The 25,544-nt window shown below is 46.8% G+C and overlaps 1 protein-coding gene and 1 long non-coding RNA gene across 9 annotated transcripts in view; one reads left to right on the forward strand and one right to left on the reverse strand.

Annotated features, from left to right (window-relative positions):
• C15orf52 (C15orf52 homolog) overlaps positions 1-19,891 on the reverse strand; it is a 43,200-nt gene extending 23,309 nt beyond the window's left edge. For 4 of the 8 annotated variants that reach the window (XM_015286273.4, XM_040701511.2, XM_004941295.5 and 1 more), the window contains exons 1-6: positions 19,744-19,891; positions 15,464-15,577; positions 14,027-14,131; positions 13,224-13,286; positions 12,686-12,847; positions 4,996-5,145 (exon numbers count right to left, since the gene is read on the reverse strand). In XM_015286273.4, coding sequence (XP_015141759.2) covers positions 4,996-5,145; positions 12,686-12,847; positions 13,224-13,286; positions 14,027-14,131; positions 15,464-15,577; positions 19,744-19,764 — 615 coding nt within the window. In that variant the 5' untranslated portion in view covers positions 19,765-19,891. Of the gene's footprint in view, positions 1-4,995; positions 5,146-12,685; positions 12,848-13,223; positions 13,287-14,026; positions 14,132-15,463; positions 15,578-17,135; positions 17,225-19,743 lie in introns of all 8 variants that reach the window. The other 4 variants (XM_040701510.2, XM_015286272.4, XM_046942187.1 and 1 more) reach the window with 3 other exon arrangements.
• Positions 8,445-25,300, forward strand: LOC121113249. Its single transcript, XR_005860183.1, has 3 exons — positions 8,445-11,121; positions 12,326-18,385; positions 24,772-25,300. It is a non-coding gene; the product is annotated as an uncharacterized LOC121113249 (long non-coding RNA).
• Positions 25,301-25,544: the final 244 nt, after the last annotated feature.

The raw sequence follows: 25,544 nt of genomic DNA on the forward strand, positions 1-25,544 counted from the left end.
ATCTCTAAGCCAGCGGCAGAACTGGAGGCCATGAAGCTGTATCAGTAGAGCGATGTGCTCAGGTTGATTTGTTCTGCAAAGAGACAGGATGACTTGATTCCTCCAGATATGTGATAACAGAACTATCCTACCTGCACATGGTAGGGTAAGAAAAAAAGATAGGGCTCAAGATGGCAGAACAATATGCTCAGGATTTAGGCTGTTTTGGAAAAGAAAATAATGAAAACAACTCTTTTTTTATCTTTCACATTTCCTCTGCCACAGCTGTGATGTGGTATAGCACTGGCAATGTGGTTCTCGCTAGAAGCACCAAGGATAGCAAGAATGGGAGGCTTTTGCTTGCTTGTTTTGCTTTTTAATGTATTTCATCATGTATAAAAATAGAGAAGAAATATGGATAGCCTTCAAATCTTACAGTGGGATACATTTGGCAAGTGCAGGGGCTGAGTGTGACAGTGGCCGGGCTACAGAGTGTGAAAGGGAAGTGATGGATGTGATCCCCTCTCGTAGTCATCCCCAGCCTCCGTGGGAAGGAGAGCACAAACAACCCAGAATGAGCAGGGACACAGCTGGGCACAAAGGGAAAAAGGCCAAAGGAGGGACTGTGCTGGGATAAAGTGGCTGAAAGCTAAACCTGTAACAGAGGTCCCAACAAACAGCTCCTCAGATGATGACACCGATGCCCCATCTCACAGCAGCTGAACCATTTGGGGGTGAAAGTGAAGTTTCTTTTGTGGATTAACAACTAATCAAAGGGTAGAAAACAGAAAGTGGCAAGAAAATGTAATTTTCCGCAGTAGAAGATGAACAGAGGTGTGCCACTGGAACATGTGCTGCTCAACATGCTCATAAATGGTCTGGAAAAGTAACTGAATAGAGAGATGACAGCTTGCTGAGGGTACTAAATCACCCAGGGCAAGGAATGTAATTTGCCAGGAAAGAGATGAAAAAGATCTCTTGATATTGAATGCCTGCATCATAAAATTACAGATGAAATTAAATATCACTAATGCAAAGTAACTCACATGGAGAAAAATGCTCCTTCTTGTATATACATGCACACAGTGGTGAAGTGTGAGCTATGATTACCACTCAGGAATGAAATCTTGGGGTTATTGTGACTAGCTCTCTGAAAATGTTAGCTCAATTATTCAGGGGGAAAAAAAAAAGAAAAACAAAAAAAGGCAAAGAAAATGCAAAATTGTTAGGACAAGAATAGAGAACAAGCCAGAAACATCGCTGCGTTACTGAGTATGTTCACAATGAGCCCACAGCTTGAATACCACATACAGTTCTGGTCCTCCTGCGTTAAAAGAATACAGTAAAAGTTAGAAAGGTGCAAACAAGGCACAATGGGGGTGACCCAAAGTATTGGGCTACTTCCTCAGCGGACGTGTCTAATTAGGGCTGGACTCCCAGGTCTGCAGAAGACACGGCAGAAGGGAGAAGTGAAACAGGTTGGCGAAATCGTATGTACTCTGAAAAAGAGAACAGGGGAAGAAAGACCTGTCGAAGAGAAAGATGCTGCTCCTGGCAGAGAACCTGGGGGCTGGTGAGTGTAGGAGGTGAGGAACAACTGCAGACATCCCTGGTTTGCTCTTTGCGAGCCCCTGTGCTGCTGCTGCGAACACTCAGTGTCAGTGCATACAGTGCTTCGCTAGTTCCTCTACAGTGCTGGGGTGGCTTTGGGTTGCAGAGGAACCAGCCTCTCTTCATCAGCTTTCCTGTAATGATGCTGCGCTCAGCAGCTCTGTGTTGCTCACATGCCCATTGCCACCAAAGCTAGGGAGGCAAAGGAATACTAAAGCCCCCTTTATGCAGGGGGAAACTGGAGGTTTGTGGATGCCGTGATCAGCACTGGTGGGATTTGCCCTCCATTTCCAAAGTGGGTTGCTGTATTCAACATCCATGTGACTCACAGTGAGCTCTGCAGGCTAACATTATTTAATAAAGGTTTAATCCGTTTGGGTATTACTAATTCTGATCCGCTCTCTGCATTGCGGTCTTCCGGTGCCTTGTGGAGAAACTCATTGCTCTGAGGCACAGTACGTGAAATCAGAATCGCCTGCTATCATTTTTTCAAGCGCCATCCCAATCAGAAAACAGAAGCACTCGTTTAAAATGCTAATCCTTAGTGCAGTTTAGGAACAGCTGAAGTGACAGGGCAGGTCAGACCGAATCGCACTTGCAACAGCATGCCCAAACTGGCACGATGTGTGAGATGCCAGTGTGACCTGTCACTTTGGGGCCCATCTGCTTCTGTCACTGATCCCAGGAAAACATTGAGGAAGTGCAAAGGGATGAAAGTAGCCCGAAGAGATGACTGGGACGCCCCAACACTTAGCTCTCTTTCAGCCACGTCCTTTGGGTTGAAAGGCGCCTGTGCACTGAGAGCTCTTTTATGCCCTGAAGTTACACATTTAAAATACTAATAAAAGGTACCTTCATTAGCTACAGAAGAGCAGGACCTGATCAGTCTAGGGAAATCACTGGAAACAAGATCTCCTGAGCTCAGCTGGACTCTGAAACACATCCATCTGCTAACAGGTATTGGAAACCAGAATTTCAAACACAGTGTTTTATGTATTTTTCTAAAGTACAGGAGGAATCCAAACAACAACATATGCTTCCAGAATAGCCCATTTTTTAAATGGGCTCTATCAACCCCTCCACTTCCTAGCTCTGGGAACTGTGCTGTGTGGACCCTCGTGCTTGCCCCTTGCCTGCTGTCTCAGTGCATGATTCCTGAAAGCACTCTGTCCTCCAGCGATCTCCAAGCTCTCCTTCTGTTCTCTGTGAGGTTCTGAGAGGCTGGGGGAGGTATGCTGCCAAGCTCAGGAACAGAAAGCAGGGCACAATTTTTCTGTGCCAGAAGTGTGATGCTATTGCTAAATGAATCTTGCCAACGACATTGGTGCAAGACTGCTGTTGAGCCAGAATATCTGTCCTGCCAGAAGACCAGGTGATCAAGGAAAACTGGTCTTTCCTTTTACTCTTAGTAATAGTAAGGGCACACACTGCTCCTTGGCACTGTTGTTTAATAGTTAGACTTATACCAAGCCACTGTGGCTTTCCTGTGCTCCTGACAGAGATCCTTTTCTTGACCATCCAAAGCACGAAGGCACTGAATGTCTCTACACGATGCCTCTCCCTGCAGATGTCAGCAGCTGGGAGCCTCCCTCGCAGCCCACTGTTGCTAGAAGCGTGCTGGGGCTTTGGTCCTACCTTCTGCCAACTGAGTGACTGGCTTTGGATTAGGGAGGAAAAAAAGGAAACACTTCAAATGAACTTTGGTATCTGAGGAGCAGCAGCACGGAGTTGTTTGCATTCCTAGGGATTATTAGGATTACATTCTAGCCCAAGCTGTGTGAAGGAGACCACTGTGGCTACATACAATTGAGGAAAGGCAGGACGACTGTTACATGAGCTCCTTGTACTGCTCTATGGAGGTAATTGCATTCATTGAGAATGAATTTAAATGAATGAGCTAGACGAATGGCAGCACAGTGGGACCTGAAGGTATCAAGAGTAAAACACAACCTCTGCTCAATCACCAAAATCAGATCTGCCAGGCATTAGGGACATCACACCCTCCTTGCCCATCTAAGTCTCAAAGCCTCAGATTCATGTAAAAAGGTGTTGGCAGACATGGCTTTAAGCTAGCACAATTGTAGGCCTGCTCTCACACTCTGAATCTAACCACTTTGTGATTAACACAAGCAAGGCATCACCAAAACCACAGATTACAGAATATGCAGACTTTCAGCCTCAAATTTTGTGTTCCATAGTAAACGAGATATTACCTTTTCCAGGGCTGTCCTTTAAAAACACTTTTAAAACAGAGCTCAGGATCTGAAATCAAAACTTAGGCACTCCTGTTTTCTTCTAGCACGATCCCAGCCTCGATGACCTCAGAGATAAAAATTTAAACAAGCCCAGCAAGAGCCAAAGTGGAGAGATTTGCCATGAGCAACACAGAATTACCTTTGACAGCCTGAAGGATAGCTACAGCACAGGAACAGCCAGGTCAGTTTCAGCCCATCATCATATCTAGATGTCTCCCTGATGCCCCGACTGAACCAAGTGACAGCAGCAATGTGAACCTGCGGTGAATCACTAGGCACCAGTGGCCAATATGAGATTGATGACACTCAAAGAGCTGCTTGGTAGTCATGAGAAAGAAGCTCATGGGCTTTCAGAGTCTAAGGAAACTCTGGGGAGGAGGAGAAGCTGAAGATTAACGTGGGCAGCTGGCAGATGGGTGGCTGCTGTCCCAGAAATGGCACCGCATAGGTCTCCCAGTGTTCCTGGGTGTCTTTGGCAGCTACGTTAAGTGTTATTTTCCTTCACAGCTCTTACTGACCCTGTTTGCTGCAGGCATTCTTACTTATCTGAGCAAACTCTTGAATAGGAAAATGCCACATGCTTCTGTGTGTGTAAAGAGGAAGGTATTTGCAAGGAAGTATTTGAAATATGCTTCAAAGATCAACAAAGTTCAGTCTGTTCACCCAGTTGGTTATGGCAAGGCACAGCAGGACTTGGGTTTAGAAGCAGATATTGCCCAGCACTGTAAACTTTTAAGCTGTGCTGTGTGTCAGGGGGCAGGCCTTTGACTCACAGTCTGCTGTATGGCCCTAAAAAGAAGGTGGTAGGAGAGACAGGAGTCATTTGCGAGATTCATGTCACATATCTGGCAACGCTTTCGTCGATCCTCTTTAAACAGCATCTGGTATTTCTTAGGGACCCTGTGTATTTAAGAGCCTGCTAGCTGTAGCTGTGAATACAGAGAATGGAAAAAGGATTGTAGCCTTTCCCCTTTCACAGTGATCGAAACCAGAGAGTTTTATACGGTAAGCACCATACTTTTAACATACAGTCTCGCCCAATGTCTTTCTGTTGTGCCAGCTCCTGAATTGTCCACATGTCACTCCTCAGCCAGCAGACCTGCTGGATGCCACTGATAGTTTGCAACCTAGTCATTCACAACGTACTTACCTTTTCCTTGTTATCCATGGTGATGGCAATCTGCATTCTTCTCCCCCGGCGGAAAGCCACCAAGTGGTCTGTTTCTTCTTCACTCAGGTCTGGCATCCTTCCTGGACCAGGGAAGCACTCAGTGCGTTTCTCGCTGACAATTCGCTTGCCCTGGAAAAGACAGGATGAGCTTAACAGCATCACCATTAGCCCTATGCATTTCCCTTCCTGTACCCAGTTTGCACAGGATCTTGGTCTGACAGAACAGAAACACGAGCCAGGCTTCTTGGTTTGTAAACCAAGATCCTTTAAGGGATATGTAACAATACACAGCCTTGTTTAACTGAGCACATACCAGTAGGTAAGGTGGGATTGCCCCGTTCACCCTTTGCAGTATGAACAAGGTTGATATTTTAATTCCAGACAGGTGAGCCACCTCCCATTTTTGTCTTTGACCCAAATATGAAATTGTCCCCTCACCAAACAGCAGTCCCAGCAAAATGTGAGGCTATACTGGAGCAGAACCTATAGGATGAGATAGAAGGGCAATAGTGGTGTTCTCTCCACTCTCGTCTGCAAAGCAGCTACTACTCCGAAGTGCACCAACCCTTCATAATTTGTCATCTTCATAATCACTGTGCATCTGTATTTCTGAAATAATTTATTCAGCAGAAGAAAACGGATCTAAAAATCCTTGAACAAGGGCAGTTTACGCCTTTCAGATATTATTTCCAGCTGTTTGTATCATCTCATGTCTTTAATGCATGGATTTACATCTGGTTCTTATTTTGTTAACTATCCTTGTAGCCAGCTGAGCCGTTGCCAGTGCCCTCAGCCATCACTTCCACAAAATGAGTACATCTTTTGTGCAAAAATACATATTTTTTTTCTCGTTTAAAAGTATCATCTTTTGGTTCCATCGTGTGTCTTTTTGTTCCTGCCTGGCAGGGAAATGAAAGACGCAGTAAGTCAGCTCCATCTTCACCTCTGAGCTCTTTCTTTTCTCGTCATCTGAATGATTTCTCTGATTGATCTTATCTGGGTTCGCCCCTCAGAAGCATCCCTCTCTAAAGGATGGTATATTTTCTTTTGATTTTCTCCCTGGACTTCTACAAATACCAGAGGCTTGATTTCAACAGACCTCAAAATCTCAAAGGATCTCAAAATCTCTTAGTAAGCTGCTGTGAAACTTGGGAACTCTTTGTTGCTATGAACTCGTTTTCAAAAACAAACAGAGCACACTGACCTCAGATTTGTATGGAACTCCTGGAAGCATCTATGAATTTGCCATGAAATATGATTTCAAGATGTCTTGTATTAGCCTCATCTTCACTTGGCTCTGCCAGAAGTGCAGATGTTAGCATGGAGGCAGCCTTAGTGTAGACAGCCTACATAAGCAAGACCTTTCTTATTGGTTGTCCAGTCATCGCGCTTCCTAAAACGTGATAAAAGTTTTGAAGGCAGTGGAATATTTCCAGCATCAGACCTGCAGCCTCGTGTTGATTCTGCTTTCGCATTGTGTGATTTTGCTGCCTCAGCAGAGACTGTTCTTGAGTTAATTCAGTGCGTTCAAGTGAAGGAGTGGGTCTCTGTACTGCTTTAGTTTCTGACTGCCAGAGTCCTATGGATATGCTGGCATTGTTCCCTTGAGCTCTGGTCTCAGGTTCTAGCTGTAGCTTCTAATAAGTTCTGCTGTGCTTAGTAGCACTCCAGCTATTTCTACTTTTCTTGAAATAACTGAAGTCGTGACTTCTGTTCAAAGGATCTGCTGCCAGTCTGCTCAGTGCCATTCTAGTATTTTCTGTGTTGTTCTCCATGATTGTGCCAATGCAGCCTCCTCTTTTGACTGCTGCCATTGACTGAGTAGATGTCCACGAGCTACTTCCAGAGATGCCATAATCCTTTTCTTGAGAGAGCAAAAGTTGATAATCATGAGAACAGGCAATCATTTAAATATGGAGCACAGCTGTCCTAGCATCTACCATGGTTAGGCAGCCATCAGTGATCACAGGATGTTGGTTTTTATGAGCCTGAGAGCAGTGATTAAGGCAAGCAGCAGACCAGAGACCATGGGCTTCAGGAGAGCAGATTTTGGTTTGTTTGGGTAGCTGGTACACAAGATCCCGAGGAAACAGTCTTGAAGGGGAAAGGAGCACAGGAGGCCTGACTGGTTTTCATAGACAATGCTCAAGAATATAATTAAGGACTTCCTGTTGTGCAAGAAAATGCAGGTGTGGTAAGAGGCAAGCAGGGAGCTCCTGCTTGAACTTAAATGTGCAAAGGGAGTATGTGGGAGGTAGGAAGGCACAGGCTCTCAAAGAAGAATGTTTTAGCAGCACTTGGGCATGCAGGGATGGGGTTAGGAAAGCCAAAGTTCAGTTGGGATTGAAGCCAGTGAGAGACGAGTCAGTAAGAAGGACTTCCGTACGTACATCAGCAGCAAAGAAAGATGCAAAAAAAGAAAGATTACCTGGGATGCAAAATGTGATGAGCAACTTAGTGTTACAGAAGTGAATAAAGTACTCCAGGCCTTCTTTGCCTTAGTGTGTTGGCAAGGTTTGCCAGACTTGTCTCAGATGGAGCAATGGACCTGGTGTAGGGAGCCTGCTTTGGCAGGGGGGTTGGACTAGATGCTCTCTAGAGCTCTCTTCCAACCCCTACACTTCTGTGATTCTGTGACACAAGCAGCCACAACAGCAGTAGTCAAACTCTTGAAACTGTTGCCCAAAGCAGCTGTGAAATCTCCCAGTGCTGGAGAGTTTCAGAACTTGACCAGAATTCAGGATCAGCCAGCCACAAAGCTCGCAGTGGTTAGGTCTTGGCCTTTAAGCGGCACCTGCTTCTGAATGACTGAGTCACATCATGTCCAGAGGTGACATATTTCTGCTGCCAGAACTATTGGCCAATTCAAACAATGGATGCTTTAAAACTAAAATAATACTTCAAATCCTTTTCATATTCTGTGATTCATGTATTTTATTCCTAAATGTCACTGAAACTGGAGACCAGAATTAGAATGGTCAGCACAGGATTCCCGTTTGCAGTCAAAGAAGCCAATGTGGCTTTTCTTTATGCTACTGCAAATCAGTACTAATGGACATGGGTAAAAAAATTAACCTTCTGAATAGACTATCTTGGTCTTGTATTTCAGACCACAGAGCCGGTCTGGATAATTTGAAGCTGTAAATCTCTCTTGCCATCCCCTTTGGGTTCATGGAGCAACATCTGCAGCCACAGTAGTATTCTATGGTCTCACTCATGTTGGCAGTTGTGCTGAGGTGACTTCAGGAACACAGAATTAGCACAGTCATTTTAGGAATATACTGTTCAATGCTAATGGGCAATGACTCTGCTCTTATCTTGTGATAAACACAGGAAAAAGAAGTTTTATTTAACTCTTCCTTTACAGACTACGTAAACAGCTATCTCTTATACAGCAGCTTGCCAAGTTATGCTAACCAAATCATGTGTCTTCCAGATACATGAACAAACATTTCCCACTGCAGCGAAAAGGAAGTGAAAATCAAAATCTAGATAGCTGCTCTGAAAACCTAAGCATTCCTATTGAAACATGATCCCACAGCTAGTGAGGCTGAAGTAGAAAACATCATTGTGTGTGCTTCACAATTCCCCTTTATAAGGGAAACTGAACAGTTTCTTATGCCTTGAGACAGGGAAGAAAAGTGCTTAGTAGCTTTTTGAGGCCCCCTACATATTACTGGTCCACAACTTAACCACAGCAATGCCAGTGGAGTCACAAAAGGGACGAAATCAGCCATCCCTGCTATGGGAATAGGTGTGTGCAAGACAGATTTCTCTGTTTTCTCTCCCCACAACATCTTGTCTTCTTAAAACCTGTTCCTTGCTTATGTCTGCTGGGAGGATGACTCCATAAAGAAATCTGGGCAACTGCCCAAGGCAATCTGTAAGAAAATTTTATGTGAAAGAATCTCTTTCTTTTCCTCAGCTTCTGCCTCCCTGGCATCAAGCCTCAAGCCAAGGAGGCTGCCCACTGCCATTGAGGAGCTCTGCAAACCAAGCAATGCACTGCTGCTTCCTCAGTAGGCAAACAGAGATGGCATACTCCCACTATAACAGCAAAGCTCTTGACAATCACAGGAATTACTCAATTTAGGCCTTCAGAATAAGGCTGAATCCTGCAAGACTAATGTATCTGGGGAAGAGCCGAGAGCTGCTGGGAACCTCTGAAGGCAGCAGGATATGATGCCTTGCAGAACAGGCACTGAACTGCTTGCTGTCCTGCCTCCCTGCCCTAGTTCTAGCATGATTCAGAGGCTGAAAATACAGACTGACTTTGCTTTGGAACCTCTGAATTGCTCAAGCCCGGTAGTTGCTTTGGTGCTGAAGCAGTACATTACTTTGTTATTCGCAGGAAATATCTTTGCTCCAGGTATAATCCTGTGTTTCCTGGGACACTCAAAGCAGTACATCTTCCCTCCTTCAAACCCTGAGCAGGAATATACAGTAATCTCAGATTGTACTGGTGAGGTTAATTAATGAACTGGAGATCTCTGCTGCCCTGTCCTAAACAAAGAACCAAAATGAGATGCTTAGCATACTAGTTAATGTTCTTTATATTAAGAAAGTAAATCCAGTGGCGGCCAAGCAGACTGATAGCAAGATCAAACATTAATTCTAGCCACAGCCAAGAGCTCTTTTAGGTGTTTAGGTGGCAATGACCTGTCCTCTGAACAAATAACATGGTCACAAATAACTCTTCCCAGGGATACTGAGCACTGGGTGGGTATGGTTGAAAGCTGGCTTCACCACTTGCTATCTGGGAAAGTCCTTCCTGAGGATGGATACAGGCCAGGAGTATAGATAACAGCAAAGCCTCTACCTGAAAACCTGAAGAAAAAAAAAAAACAGTGCAGAGAAGCTTGTATCCAAATACTGTGGATGAGACTGATGCTCCAAAGGGTGTTACTGGATTTGCAGGTCATTCGATAGTAAAAATCATAGTAGGAAAGTTGGCATGTTGGCAAAGCCATTAAACCCTGCAGTTTATTGAACAGATGGCAGAGAAGCCCGAGAGGCTGATACAGGAAATACCTATTTAGCAGAGCTGAGTTAGCTGGGCATAAACAGGAGTGGGAGACCACTGGCTTTTCTAGGAAACATCTTTTCCTCCTCCCTCTGCATGTTACTTTTAGCTAAGATGGGTTGCCTGAAGGCACATTCTGCTTAACATGCCAGCACATTTCTTGCTTGTTTACTATTTTAAGAGTATCAGTGATTTCCTAGATTACTTGTACCACATTGGGAAATCCTGGCTGTCAGTGGGCCAGCTCCCAGAGCAAGGGATGTCAGATGAGGAAAGAGCCCAAGCAGAGCCAATGGGAACAAAGAGAGGGGCCCAAATGGAAAGCAGTGGCTGGAAAAGCCAATGGAAAGTGGAAAGCCAGTCCATGCTCCCTCTCTCCCCATGTGAGATCTGAGGCTCTGGCGTTGGCTATTTAGTTGCAGATGCACAAAGCCACATTGCTTCTCAGTTCACTGAGAAACCATAAATTGAGAAGTGCCCCTCTTATGTCAAAGGCATGCCCTAGGTGGCAAAGGCAGTGGTAGAAATGCCCACCTGAGGGGCTGTCAGGGAGAAGATATATAGGAAAAAGACACACAGGAAATACAGAGGTCTGTATTTCCAGAAGACAAATCTCAGTGGCTGTGCTGAAAAACACTAGTGCAGACTTTAAGGCAGCAAAATGACATAGCTGCCAGTGTTCTGCACTAGCATAAATCCCCACGAGTTCTGAGCTGTAGATTAGGAAAGGGCTCCAGGGGACTTAGGCTGTCTGTGAGAGCCTTTCACTCTGCAAATGTAATTGCTTCAAATATAAGTCATCCCCTCCCTCCCCACTCAGCTACATGGCCATGAGAAACCTTGGAGGAAACTCCCAAATATTTCACTGATAAATTCACTTGGTAATGAAGGTGGTTAGATGTCTATGTACCCTATATCCTAAGGAAAAAAGAAAAGCATTTCTTTCTTTTATATCAGAAGGTGCTTTGGTTCTTAGGGAATGTGATTTTGTTTGAAAGGGACGTTCGCACTACTGGTTATCCATCTGGAATGAAGGAAATGAGAGACCTCAGCCTCCTTCTCCTGAAAATTCATTCTGAAAGGTATGTTATTTCCAAAATGATTCCATTCCTGCAAGGTAACATATAATGACTTTGTAATGGCGCAGTGATTGTGGCCTATTTCTTCATGGAAAAAAATGGTAGCTAGGTCAGGGAGAAACAAAAATTAAAAGGCATTCAAGACACAAAAGTGGAAAAATATTTTCAAGCTGCTTCAGATGCAGTAAATGGCTCTCTGCCTTTTGTTCACAGCCAAGGTTTTCAGCACTCCTACCCTAAACCTCCCGGGCAGCAGGAAGGGTGAGGTTTCACTTTGTTACCCTGGGAAATGTCTTTGGCTTGGACCTACCTTCAAAAAGCCCTCCCTGATTTTGTGGGCCAAACATGTTGCAGTGCCTAAAAGAGGCTCCAGGGGAGCAACATCTGCTGCCAGTTTCCTTTTCACTGTGCTGCTGTGAAAAGGAATGGGCTGATCTCATCCAGTCTGGTGTGGACTGTTAAGGATTTACATCCCCTCCACACTGACACAGTCCTCACAAAAGGGGCTGTGCTCATCTTGGCGTTGTGTCTCCAGGTATCTCACTGGTATCTTCTTAGTACTAATCAATAAATGGAGAACATTGCTTCTTGTGCTCTTTTGGAACATACTAAATGGTGAGAAGTTCTACTTGCAGCAACAGTCTCCCTCCAGAGCCTCACTAAGTAGAGAGCTTCCCTGTGCTCCCACATGGGTGCATCTGTGCATGCAGACAATACAAATTTCCAGTGATCCTTGTTCCTATTTATCTCAGTGACCAAACCCAATAACTCCAGCAAGAACACGGTCACTCCTCTGGGATATTCCAGAGGTGAAGCAAATGAAAGTGCAAAGCTCACACAGGCACATACTTCCTTGGACATGCTGTCAATACGAACTGCCAAACTTTTATAAAATCCTTCCTGACAAACCTGATAGGCCATTAGGATCCTTTGATCATTACAACTAGATGAACAGACTACTTGACTGATAGGACCCCAGCAGGAATGTTGTGGCATTGAAAAAATGGGTTATCATTTTCAATTACTTTTGCTGTTTCACAAAATTTTTAATTCTGGTTTTTATTCTGCATTTGGGATTTTCTGGGATAGAGCAACAGGGAAAATTTTGTTGTTTTTACCATTAAACATCACTGCTTCCTTGGGAATAGCTGGGGAGCAATGCAGCTAAATCTGTTTGAATTCTCATTTATTTTTGTCCCCTTTCCAGGCACAGTGACAGAGTTAAACCAGTAGGATGCTGGTGACCCAAGTGAGCAATGAGATGACTGATCTCTCAGAAGGGGCTGTGCATGACTGGGTGGAACCACTGGGAGGTTTAGCAAGGTCTGGGGGCTGATTCCAGTGAACCAGACATGGAGAGGAAAACACAAAGCATGGCAACTTGAGGTGAAGACTGAGGCTGCGCCGAGGGAGCAAGAAGTGAGAGGAAAGGAGTGAGAGGGGAACTATTCCCTTCAGAGATAAGACACTGGGGGACACGCTGAGCAGAAAGCTCAGATGAGGAAGAACAGAAGCCCCTTTGTAAGATGGAGACTGCAGTGTAAGAGGAATCCTCTTCCTTGCTCACCTTAGCTTTGTTGTCCATGGTAACAGCCAGCTGCATCCTCTTGCCCATTCTGAATGTGAACATATGATCTGCTTCCTCCTCCTCCTCCTCTTCCTCACTGCCAATGCCAAATCCAGTGCTCACAGGGCAGGGGCTCTTTTTCTCACTCACAACCCTTTTGTCCTGGAAAATGAAGCACTTCTGTTAGTAAATCCAAGCCCCTCAGCTCACCAGTGCACTCCCCTTCCCCAAACACACCTGCACACAAGCAGGGCAGACCAGTTATGGAATGGTAGGCCTCGCCCTGGGAAAGCTTTCTGTGCATGGCACTGTGCTGTGACATTCCTGCAGAACAAGGGGCTCATTGTCTGCTCAGCAGCAAAACCCACAATTACAGTGGGTATGGAAAATCCTTTGCACTTACAAATCTGACATTTCAGACTAAAGTGCCAGAGTTTTATCTCTTTCTGCAGCACTCTGAGTTAGATCAGAAAAGTCTAAGTCCTGATGGAGATTGCCTGGGAAGCCAAGAGGATGGCTCCTGAGGGTCAGTGCTCACCATCGAGAGGGCTTGGCTATCTTGTCCATAGTGTTCAGTCTGGGTAATTGCATCTTTCAGGTCCTGTATGAGAGAAAAATGTGTGCAACAGAGCACCTCCAGAGAAAAGCAAGGGCCAGGGCATGGTAAAGTAAGCAAGGCAGTAGCCTGGATCTAACAACCCAAGAGTGCTGATGGTGCAGAAGGAGGGTGGGCCAGCTCAGTCTGGCTTTGGGCTTCCCCAGGGGCTAACACAGGACTCGCCTGGTGATTTAGCAAGGCCACACACTGCCAGGAGGAGAGGATAAGGTTTGTCAGATACAGGTTTAATGCTGTCAGAAAGGATGCCTGGGACTTGTAGCATTTGCTTCAAAGCCCCCAGGTAACTATAGGCTATTTGATTGCAAGTACAAAGCCTAAGAAGGCCGTGATTTCACCCAGTCTGCAGGTATCTTCAGCTGTGTTCCTGATGTCTCCAATGGCACATACACATCTTACACGTTCTGTCTATATTTTTGCAACAGCATTCACACCTGGGACCCATCCAGGGCTAACTGTTCACTTACTCACTTATTTGCATGCTTGCTCATTCTGAACGCTTGGGTACAGGTGCCTGGGCACGACTGGAAATGAGTGGATCAGCAAACAACACTTTGGGCACTTTGAGCTTTTACACCCTTATAGGAATGTTTAGGAGCTACATTCCATGCCTGAAAGAGTTTTGCACTGGACGCTGTCTCCTTCAGCAACGCCACTTGTGAAGCTCATGGAGGCAGGACTGAAGCTTGTGGTGGCTTGTGGTGAAGAGGCATTCACTCACTTACATTGTGAGCTTTGGTGATGGTAATAGTGAGTCCATCTTGCTTGGGTTTCCTGGAGGTAACAGCCATTCCCTCCTGCTCAGCTCGTTTTTTGTCCTCTTCTATTTCCTGAAACAGATATATCCTCATTATTGGCCTGTACACAGCTGTCCGCAGGCTTTGTAAAGTTCCTGTTTAGAATTTTTCCTAAATGGACACAACTCCAGCTCTGAAAGAAAGTGGACCAACTTGAGACCGATCAGTGTGCCCTTTGAATGAGTGACAGGCAGCTGGGACATGTGAAGAGGCTGGGACGCACCTGGCCTGCAGAAAGGGAAGGCTCTGAACAGGAGCCAGAGTCTCTGTGCCAGACTGGGGTCATCATCTCTGGCCAGTGACCTGCTCTGGCATCTCTGGCTGTGATCTGCTTACCTATTAGGCAGCTTCTTCTTGAAGCCAAGTAGTGGTAGGTAGGACGGTAACATTTAACATGAGAGTGAGAATTCCTCTTCCCTGTGTGCCTGTCACATTCAACTCATCCCATAGATTTCCACTAGATACCATTTTTTTTGCTATGATAAAAGAAATGTTCAGAATGGTTTTTCTGGTATCAAAGAAAGTAAGTGTTTTAAGCAAGATCCAGCCAAGAGCACCACTGAACCGTTTGGCTCTTGGTCCAAGACACAAAACATGTTCTTTGCCATTCTCAAGACTGCCCATCCAGCAGCCCCCAAAGCCAAGTGGTGACTGGAAAAGCCAGGAGAATATTCCAGGCAAGCCACGGGGAATCCTTCTTCCAGAAGTACCCTCAGGATGTCCCAGTCTGCACTGCTGTATGCAGACACTCATGGAGAAGGGTAAACAAACCTAAAGAGAGCTCCAAGTTACCACAGTGTCACACTGAACGGTTGCTACAAGCCAGGCTGGATATCTTGTGCAGGTCACTCTCTTGGCCAAGGCCAATCAATCCAGGACCAGAAAAATGAGGTGTTTTTCTCTCCTGTGAGCTCCACAGAAACATTGGGACTGGCCTGGGACAAGCTTCAGCCCATACCACTGCCCTGGGCTGGGTGAGGACAGCAAGGGAGAGGACAAAGGCTCTCAAATGTCTCAGGGATGCAACCTTCTGTTCATCCAGGAGAATAAGCATGAGGCACTGGGAAGGACAGAAGGGGAAGAAGACAGCGTGTGTGAGATGAAGAGATGGGAAAGCTGTGATGCAGATGGAGGAAGAGAGCAGGGTGAGAAGAAATGCTGCAGCAGGAAGGGAAGCATCGGTGAGCCTGGTTTCTAATCTGAGGAGCTGTAGCAAAGAGCAGAGTTCGGCTGACCTTCCCCAAGCATTTTCCTAAGTAATAATGCTATCTAACAAAGTCATCCACTGCTGACTATCTTCTTCATGCTGTGAGTTGTGAGGACTCCAAAACAGAGCTGAGGAAGATAAGAATCAAGCAGTCTTACCTGGTATCTTCGTATAAGCGCTTCATTCTTCTTCCGCAGAGCCAGGATTTTCTTATCAAGTTCAACATCTTTCTGTTCTTTCTTCCTTAGCACAGCATCATCCACAGTGGCATCCTGAAAACATGAAGAGCAAAGTTCTTCTTGGTCATCACGCTGACAGGACACAAGCTGATCCTTCTGGGGGAGGCTGAATGGTCTTTTCCTACCATTTCCCCCTTTAGACCTCCATCTATAAGCACACTGCATCTTCTAAATTGAATTATTCCAGACAGAATTGACCTTTCCTACTTTTTTTGTTCCTCAATGAGGTAACTGGAGTGAAAAAGCAATACCCCACATCGATGGCTGCCAGTAACTCGAGTTACCACACCACTTAATGCATGAAGTAAATGACACCTCTGCCTGCTCTAGGTTCAGGTGCTCTCAGGCACACCCAGTGCACTCCATTTACATTCAGACAGCACCTTGGTTACCACAGGGGATCAGAAATCACATTTTAGAATTCTAGTGACAGGAGCATCTAGTGAAAATCAATGCTGATGGGTATCAACACACTGCAGCAAGCTGATCCATATCATCTAGACCCTGCCTGCTGTTTACATGAAGAGCAAGGTGGAAAGGCTGAGATCTCCAAGGCACTACAGGTTTATTCCCAAACAGTGTTTCTGTACTCTCCTTATCAGAATGGCATCTGCATGCTGCAGAGATCTCACATTCCCCCTCCTCTGCTCACATAGAGCTGAGTAAGACAAAGTTGGCTTGGGGAGGGGAGGAAAGAAAACTCTTGGTTTATGGGCAAGGCACTGCACACATCTATTTTGCTGCTGTTACAGTTCTAGCCAGCAGGCTACCCACAGCCTGCCCCATGCAGAAAATCTGCTGTGGGAGCACTGCTTAGCAGATCGAGCTGCTGAGTGTGATGCATATTGCCCAAAGTGCAGGGAAAGTTTGGAGGACTCGAGAAGCAAATGGAACAAAACCATCATCCATCACACTACAACTAGAGGTGGCTCTCATGGTGAAGAGGTCTGTGCATGCCTGTATCCTCTGGGTACATGGCATCAGTCTGCCCACTCACTGATTAATTGGCTGGAGCCCAGACACAGCCCACCTGCACCAACACTGCCTCTTTGCAGCTCCAGTGCTGCCCAAACCACAGTCCTGTTCCCATCCCTAGTCTGGATCATTCAAGGACTGGCATCAGAGCCTGCCCTGGAGCACCTCAGCTCCCACTTAGCCCCCAGGGGCACTGAGAAGGACCTGCTGGGAGAAAGCTGGGCCCCAGACTCAGAAACCAGAATCAGACATTCATAGATACTTAATCACAAATAGAATTGATTGACATTTCTTGAATCAAAGCCATCTTCCCCAGTAATCCTATCAGCCCCACTGCTGAAATCCAGAACAGCAAAGGCTGGGAAGAGCTTCTGTACAGGCAGGGGTGGTTTTTCCTTCATTAATCACAACATGGCAGGTGCAACCTCCTTCAGGGAAGGATACGTCAGGGTGCAGTCACGGCTGCTGGGTCACAGGATCTGGGTCTGACCCTCACCATGCCCTGCTGCCTTCCCGCCTGTGATGTCAGCCAGTCTGCCCTGGGTCTCACCTCAAGCCAGCCCGTGGACTTGCAAGGCTAATTCCTGGGAAGAGAGGGCTTCTCCTGCACTCCTACCTTTTGCCTGGTCCTAATTAGGTCACCAGAGGAAAAACTGGAGCACTGGAGGTCCGGAGAAGGTACTGTCAAACAAAGCTCTTCCTCAGCTGAGAGAAAACAAAGTGAGAAGCCCGAGGCTTGAAGACTAAGAGTACAACCACAGTGCAATAACCCAGGGGAAGGAAGGCCTCTGACTGCTCTATGTTGCCAGCTGTTCGTGCCCTTTATCCAGTGCTTTACACAGGCTCCAACCTCCTGCAGATATGTGTGATTGCAGTGTGCCTGTACATCAAAGGAGGCAGAAGTTAGGCACTGTGAACCTGAACCTCAATTTCGTGTTTCTCACGCAGTGGAGTTATTAGCATTTCACCAAAATGAGAAATGCATGGGAATATCCCATGACCGTTTGAGAAAGCAGGATTCTAGCTGAGCTGCAGGAATGACCTCCTTTATGTTATAAGGCTTTTGGCTTCCTGGGAGACGGGACACCAGGTGAGAATGAGGGCACATTTGATCTGCTGGCCCTTTGGTAATGGATATGTTGCGGTTTCGTCCTGTGCTGGTGCAGAAGCAGCAAACTGGGCTCCTGGTGGCCCACGCTAATGCAGAAAATAATCGTAGGTAGCATATGGGAATTTAGCCAGAGCATCACTGCTCTTCCAAAAATGTTATGGGGCTCCTGGGAACCAGGACTGCAAATCATCTGCTGTTGTACATGGCCAACACTCGCTTTCAAAGGAAGGGATCCAGCTGCTGAATCACCATACATCCCAGCAATGCCAGGTATTCCTTTCAAGGGCTTTACATGAGAAAGAACAGAGCTAATGACATTTCAGCTCTGACCGAGCAAGACTTGTGCTTGAACTTGACCATCACTGCAAAGAATAGGGCCACAGCGAGGGGTAGAAATCTCCCTGCATAGTGTTCTTTGGAGAGAGGGACTAAAAGCTGAAAGTGTGATACCATCACAGAGAAGGGGGTGGGATGGATGCGGATGTTGTCACAAACCAGAGAGGGGAAAGGTAGGAGAACCAGTCTGCACAAGTACACCTTCAATCATATCACCACGATGGCATTTTATCAGTGCTGATTTAACAGCCCTCACCAGGGCTGCTCTGCCAGGACACGGGAACACATTCGTGTTCAGGTGGAACAACAGGGACATTTAAACCACACAGTCACCCACACATTCTTCTGCTGGACAATGGGATTTTGTCGAGGTCTGCGGGAGAACGAAATGCACTTTCCTATTGCCATCTATCATTCAGGTACGTGACAGACAACTAGATTGTACGTGTGGGTGGATACACTTTCATGGCCATTTTGCAAGCCTGATTAAAGCTGAATTCCTGTGTTTACCAGAACAGAAGCCATTCTGTGAGCTCTAAATTGGCAGCTTCGGTGTTTGCTGAATGCTGGGGTGTTGGCTGCTTGAGGGTGGGATCAAAGTAGTGCATGCCCTCAAACACACCCCTTTCATCCTCACATTGCTTTGAACAAGGACTGACAGAGCTGCCTGCTCAGGAAGAATTTAAAAATTCCAGTAGAGATTGTATTTGTGCTCTTCTCTTTTAACAAGCAAAAGATGGCCGGGGCTCGTCCATTGTATGGTTCAGCCAAGTCAGCGTTAGCTCAGCAGCCGCTGCGAGCCAGCCGATAGTGAGGACATGCCCTCTTCTTTGCTTCTGGAACGAAGCTGTCACCCCAGCCCCTGCTGAAGCTGGTGCTTGGGTGACAAGTGGCTGCAGCATGTCCTCCCCAGAACGAGGCTCTTCTGGCGAAGTGAGGTGCCCGTATGTTAGTGACAGGAGAGTTATAAATGGCTTTGGCAGAACGGACGTGCGATGGCTTTGAATCAGAAAGCCCAATGCCTCCAAGAGAGCCAGGCAGAGGGAAGGAGAGGCCTCTCTATCACAGATAAAATGGCACAAGGTGAGAAATGGGAAGCGAGCGCCTTGGTGCTTCCATTAAATGCCAACAGCTCGCTCTGCCGTACCCCCACGCCTCGGTGGCACACACACATGCTGCACAGCTCCCCAGGGGCTGGAGGGATGCCTCACCCAAGGCTGGCGCTGCGTGCAGGATTTTCCTGCGAGCTCCTACAGCTGTCTGCTTCTGCAGCGAGAGACCTCGGAGGCAGCAAGAGTGGGAAAGAGAGAGACAGAAGGTGGGGGGGAGGGAGGAGAAGAGAAGAGCAGGGACCTTAACTAACACTCTTCTGCATAAGCAACCGCATCTGCCCTTTTCAAGAAATATTCTCTGGCTTTGACAGCAGCAACCCGTGCTGGGATAGGCAACATCCAGTGCTCCGTGGGTCTCTTATCCATACCCACCTCCCCACCCACCCAGCAGGTACACTGTCCCGAAGCAGCCACCACAACCTGCCCTGGAGATCGCCACACAAACCCCCGCACCCCACATCCACCCCCTGGCTCCCCCCCCCCCCCCCCCCCATGACGCAGCAGTGTTTGTTTGCTCCCGGTGCCTGCTGGCAGGCGGGCGAGGAATAAAAATAACAAAGCCCCAACCAGCGAAAGGCCACCCCAAGTGCAAGTCGTTTCAGGGCCTCTCTGGGTATGGACCCCACTGCCCGCGCCCTCCTGGGACCCACAAAGGCGGCACTCACCGCTCGGTGCATGTCAGACATCGGCAGCAAAGCCCGGCGGATTCCAGCGCAGAGCTAAAAGAGGAGAGCCATCAGACGGCCTTTCTCAGCACTGGTTGCACAGCATACAAGATCATGTTTTGATTACAAAAGCCTCGCCTGGGCTCCCAGCCAAGAGCGCTGGCTGCCTAATATACCAAGCACAGACAGGGTTTTGAGTGCCTGTGTCCTCCTCTCCAATCTCACTCTCTTTTTAAAAGAAACACTCCCCCTTTCCCCCCCCTCCTGACTCCTTTTAACTTCCTGATGCCACAAGCCCTCGTTCAAAGTGGGGAAAGCTTGGCGAACAATGAAAAATGGATCAGGCAAACAGCTTGACTTCGCTTCGTGGCCATTCATGGGGTCGTGTTATTTGCTATGCGTGGCTAGTTGCACGCCTGGCAGGGAACTGGGGAAATATCTGTGGTCCTGAATACCTTGTCACTGCAAGTATATGCACGAATCTTTACGGGAAAACAAGTGCCAGATCTGCTTTTTTTTTTTCTCTTTATTCTCAGTCTCCTCTGGGAATTATTTCTCTACTTTTAAAATGAGTCTTTCATTCAGGGAGGGAGGAGAAGCAATGCTGTGGGGTGGACGTGGTCAGCCAGCACCACGATTGGCATAAAGCACGCGGTCAAGGGAGAGGGACCCTCAGAAAGCCCTCAACTGAAAGCTGCCAAAGTGACCCCAGAAGAGTCACAGAGAGGCTTTCTGAAAGCAGGCAGCATTTAGATCCTGCGTCTTGGGTTGCTGCACTCAAACCCTTATCTCAGACCACCTCCTGGCCATGCGCTGTGTCCTTCCTCTGTGCTGAACTGAGACTTCTTTAACCTACAAGATCCAGAAGGAGGTGAAGGGGAGCTGGAAGAACATAGGGGAATATTCTGTCGCTCAAGGACTACCACCCACCCCAAACTCAATAACAGTTCTGTTTTCATATTGTAGCATGAAGAAGCAACAGCCACTGCTGGTACATAACCCCTCTAACACATTTAAATAGGTCAACCACTCACAAAATCCAGAAAGCTCAACCCCAAATCCAGCAAGGTCCAAGGGAAGCCTTCAGAAGACTCTGAATAACTTTGAATCTGTCCCCTCTTCTGCACTTAGCTTTAAATACTGGATATCGGGACTACTGAAGGAGTAAAGGACAAGGAAGCACGGCTTAGCAAAAGTGCTCAGAGGGAAAGACTGACCCATATTAATTAGTAGCTACTACAATGATGAAAGGAAATTTAAAGCATTTCCCAGGCAGTGCCTCTGGATTCAGGCTTGAGGAAAGAAATGAAGACATTCCTGTGGCCTGAAACTTCAGAGAAAGACACAGGAGCGCTGCTAGAGCCCAGGTGATCAGCAAGAGGTTTGTGATGGCTATGTGCAGGTGTGGAGCCGTGCAGAGCCTTTCCCTGCCCTTGGAACCCACCTGAGACAGAGGGAGCTGGGAAGATGATGCTGCCTCGGGTTTCCAAGTGGGTATGGGCCCTTGTGGCAGCAGAGTGGTGGCCCATTTTTTGTTGGGCTGGGACCCAAAGGGAAGGGGATCATCTCTGGCAGATGCTTGAGCAGTGGGGTGGATCACAGTAGCTAAGGGTGCTCATCATGCCCAAGTTGTCAAAGTTTGAGCTAAGTGCTCACAAGCAGTTTCTACAGATCTCATGGCCACACCACACCAGGTACTTGCTCTTATTGATGGTGTGGCCAAGCTCTTCCAGTCATAAGCAGTGGCGTGAACAGGTCCCAAAATACTGTTCCCTTTGCTAATGTCTGGAGAGCTGCATTTTCCCCCAGGGCAGCGTCAGCTACTCTGCTGTCCTCAGCAGAAACAAGCTGATGTTTGTCAGCTGTCCCTCACCCAGTCTGAGTGGCAAAATTGACAGGCATCTACTTCTGCATCATCATCTGAGACAGATAAGAGGATGAGGATTCTGTTAAAGCTATGGACACGGAAACCTAGGGGCAAAAGGGACCAGTCAAAGGAGCAGAATCTGCAGCTTCAGCAGTGGGGCAGAACAGGCTGGTTTGGGGACCTGTTGGTGCTCTTGGGACTCTCAAAGGATGTACAAAGACAAATCCTATAAATATGCCGAGATTTATGGGGTTATATGCATGCACATATGATTGTTTATACATGGTGTTATGGCCAGAAAGAGCTGCAATTACCCCAGAGCCATACTCAGCTTCAGTTCTTGCTCCATACTGCCAAAAACTCTGCTTTGTTCTTACATGTGTGTCATTCCTGGAATCAGTGATGCCTTCCCATGGGATTCATGCCTACCACTGGGTAAGGATGATCTTCCAGAACCACCACCCTGACCCTGGGGAGCACCAAAACGCACAAGGAAGGAGAGGAGCCAGAGATGGTCCCCAGTCTTCAGATACAGTGAGAGGGGTGAGATGCATATAGGACATTTTGGTGACCCTACAGGACCTCAGGACACTCTGAAGCCTGTTCACATGAGCACACCCACCTTGGAGGCTGAAGCACATGAATACTCAGGCAGTCAGTGGCAGCTATTTCCCTACACTTGATGGAGTACTTCAGAGAGTGAATGTATATTACACCCACATGTGACAGTAAGGATGTTTGGAGGAAACAGGCTAATTACTCATGCAGAAGTTTGTCCACCACCCCGAAGGTAATCCTTTTATTCTTCTAAAATCACCAGAAGGCCTTTAATAAGCAGGATGACCTCTTTCTGAGCTGTTTTTTATTGTAGTCTGGCTGCTGTGGACTTGTTTGTTCCATCTCTAAAGCCTACTCAGCACAGAAGCCACAGGGAGTACCCAGCATGGACACTCCATATTGCCTCTGTGGTTTCCACTTAATGGAAAGGGAGCAGTCCCTGCAACAGACAGAGGTTTGCTTTCAGAAAACCCTGAAAGCTGAAGAAATCAAGAGAAAGTAAGGGGCTTGACTGACTTGACCTTAAGTTTAGCCTTCCAGCTGCCCCCATAGAAGCCCTGGTCTTCTCGGGGGCAAAGTTTGCCAGAGATTTTCTGGGGCAAAATAAGGAGATCAGAGGAACGAGCTGTCCATTTTGTGCTCACTGCTATGAAATAATCCCTTTCTTTATCTGAGTGCTGCAAAGCCTCTCCCTAACTTGCTTCAGCACAAAAAATAAATCTCTGACAGCAGTCTACAATCTCTCAGCTCCAGGACAGCATTTAGCAGATTGCAGATTGTGTTGCTCCACATTTGACAGTAAGGCTGTTTGTCTCTTCTCCATCTCTCTGCCTTACACAGACTTTGAAGGAAAGAATCTGATCCCTCTATTAACCCAAATATGACAATCACAAGAAGTATTCCTGGCATCCTTTTATCAGCCCTTCCAACAGTTGAAACCACCTTGCCTTGAAACCCTCTTTTCTGTTTCTTTTGCAATCTGTGAAAATCCAAGCAGTGAGCCTCCAAAGTCACTCAGTCCCATGCTGACACTTCTCCCAAGTGCACTGTGCCCATCTTCACCTTGGCTCCCTTCCATTTTTTGCATGACTGCTGTTTAGTCAACAGATGGCACTCGGTAACTGCTGGGAGAAGCTGGGAGCCAGCTGCCAAAAAGCCCACTGTAGAAGGAGTTTAGTCTGCCTTCTCTGGGAGGCTGCTTGTATATCATGTATTGGGGCTGCAGATAAGCCACGTCGCTCAGTTTCAGAAGCACTCCAATGTGCTGCCACATGCAACAAGAGAACCCTCAGATCATGATGCCTGAGGCTCCTGAGTGGAATCAGCAACACTTTTCCAGTCCTGTTGGATGCAGGGAGGAATAGGAACATGCAGATTATCAAAGGAGAGGTTGCTGACAGCCTGGAGGCATCTTTCATACCAACCACAGAGCAAACTTCCTTGCAATAAGCAAACTCCTCCTTTGCCTCCCTTGCTCACTCCTTGCTTTGGCCCTCTGGCCAGCTGCAACGGCAGGATAAAAAGGAGTTAGGCTGTTCCTCAAGCCAGCCAGATGAAAGGTCAGCATATTCCCTAGACTGGGAGGAGGTATAAGCCAGAAAATTTTAAATGGGCTTTAGTTGGAGAGACTCACAGGGATCAAAGGACTGCTGAGACATTAATTTTGAAATGTATCAATATACAGAGAAATTGAAAACTACCAAAGATAGTTGAAGGATAGAAAAGCAATTGCTTTCACACAGTGATACCAGTCATAACAGAGAAACCTCTCAGAATGTGCAAAGCAGCTCTCTTCCTCATTTTTTACCCTCTTTTCCCCCTCCCTGCACATCATCCCAGCCTGCAGGCTGCTGCTGCACATCCTGTAAGTTTTGAGCCTACCAGTGTTCAATGCCACTGTGAATAATTCGTGCTCTCACAACTGACTTGACATCTTCCACTCCTGGAAAACTTGTAATTTTGCTGTAAGGTCCCTGAAGTAGCTGTAAGCAAAACAACAAGAAAAGGACCTGGTCTCTTCCCTCTTCCCACTTCCAGACATGCAGAGCAGGACCAAATGCAGGTCTGCTGACCCCATTTGCATCCCCAGCCTTCAGATGTAGGACACACAGGCCAGGCTTGGGAAGGATGCCAAGATGTGACAAGTGGCTGGAACAGCCAGTCAAACGGGTTCTTTTCATCTTTTATGAAAATGAAGTCCTTGTGGAAAGCAGGGAGAACTGCAGACAGCAACCAGCTCGCCCTGGGTGCAAGCTGTCATCAGCAGGGGCCAAGGGTGTTTCTCCTTTTCATCACATGGTTTCAGCCCAGAGTTAGGAGGACATGGGCAATTCAGTGGTCTATAACTTGTAGTGTGCAAGGTGCAAATGAGAAAGCCAAGAGCCAGCTGGCTCATAATACGGTCACATGTGCCTTGTGAGCTTTACAGGGTCAACTTATTTGACACGAGGCTGTTTTGGGGCTACACCAGAAGCAACATGACTCACTTACAGACTAAAGCAGGAGGAAAGAAGTGGCAAACTCCATGGCTGTTTTCCAGGCCTCTCATCCCAACTAAACTGAATTAAAACCTAACAACCCAACTCACTTCGCTTTGCCAGCAGAACTCAAAAGCAAACTCTAGAGACCAACCTTGGCTTCGGGATCTAAACTGGACTGAAGATTCTTCATGGACTGAAGCGGTGTCACACCATGCTGATGCTCTATGGGTTCAGTTTGGGCTCAGCAGGGAGACAGACTTGCAGAAGGAAAAGGTGCGGAGCAGAGGTGACTTGAGAAGGGAGGAGATGAAAAGAGGAGACAAGGTGACAAATATTAAAGAACCAGTTCAACAATACTCTCCTTGGCTGAAGAGAAAGGGTGGAGGTACCTTAAGTGCTTGCAGACATTTCCTGTACTATGTCTGTCTGTTTGGGCACGGCACTCAAGTGTCACCAAACTCCAAAAAATACCAACAATCCATACTCCAGCAGGATGGAAACCATGATTTGAGAGGGTGAACTAAAGCCTAGTTGGAAATGTTGGTCTTTCTCCTAGCTATGGTCATAATTTGAACCATGTTGGCCTTGATTCTCCCTTTGCACAATTTTTTTCTTTCTAAAATAAATAAACAAACAAACAAATAAACAACAATTCCTGTCATTTTGAATAGATGCCTTTTTGTCTCTGTCTCCCAACCTTTCTGTCTCCAGTACCCATATGTGTGACTATGTTTCCAAATTAGTGAGTACTTCAGGGAGCTTTCTGGAACCTTCACTTGAAAAGGTTTCCTTCTGGAATAAAGGCTTTCTGTGTCCTCTCTTTTGGGCTGGGAATCACCCTGACCACGGCTACAGTAGTGAAGTATGGCTTGCCCCCACCGCTTCCATCAATTAAA

This window comes from Gallus gallus, chromosome 5 (genome assembly GCF_016699485.2).
Source record: "Gallus gallus isolate bGalGal1 chromosome 5, bGalGal1.mat.broiler.GRCg7b, whole genome shotgun sequence".
Lineage (NCBI taxonomy): Eukaryota > Metazoa > Chordata > Aves > Galliformes > Phasianidae > Gallus > Gallus gallus.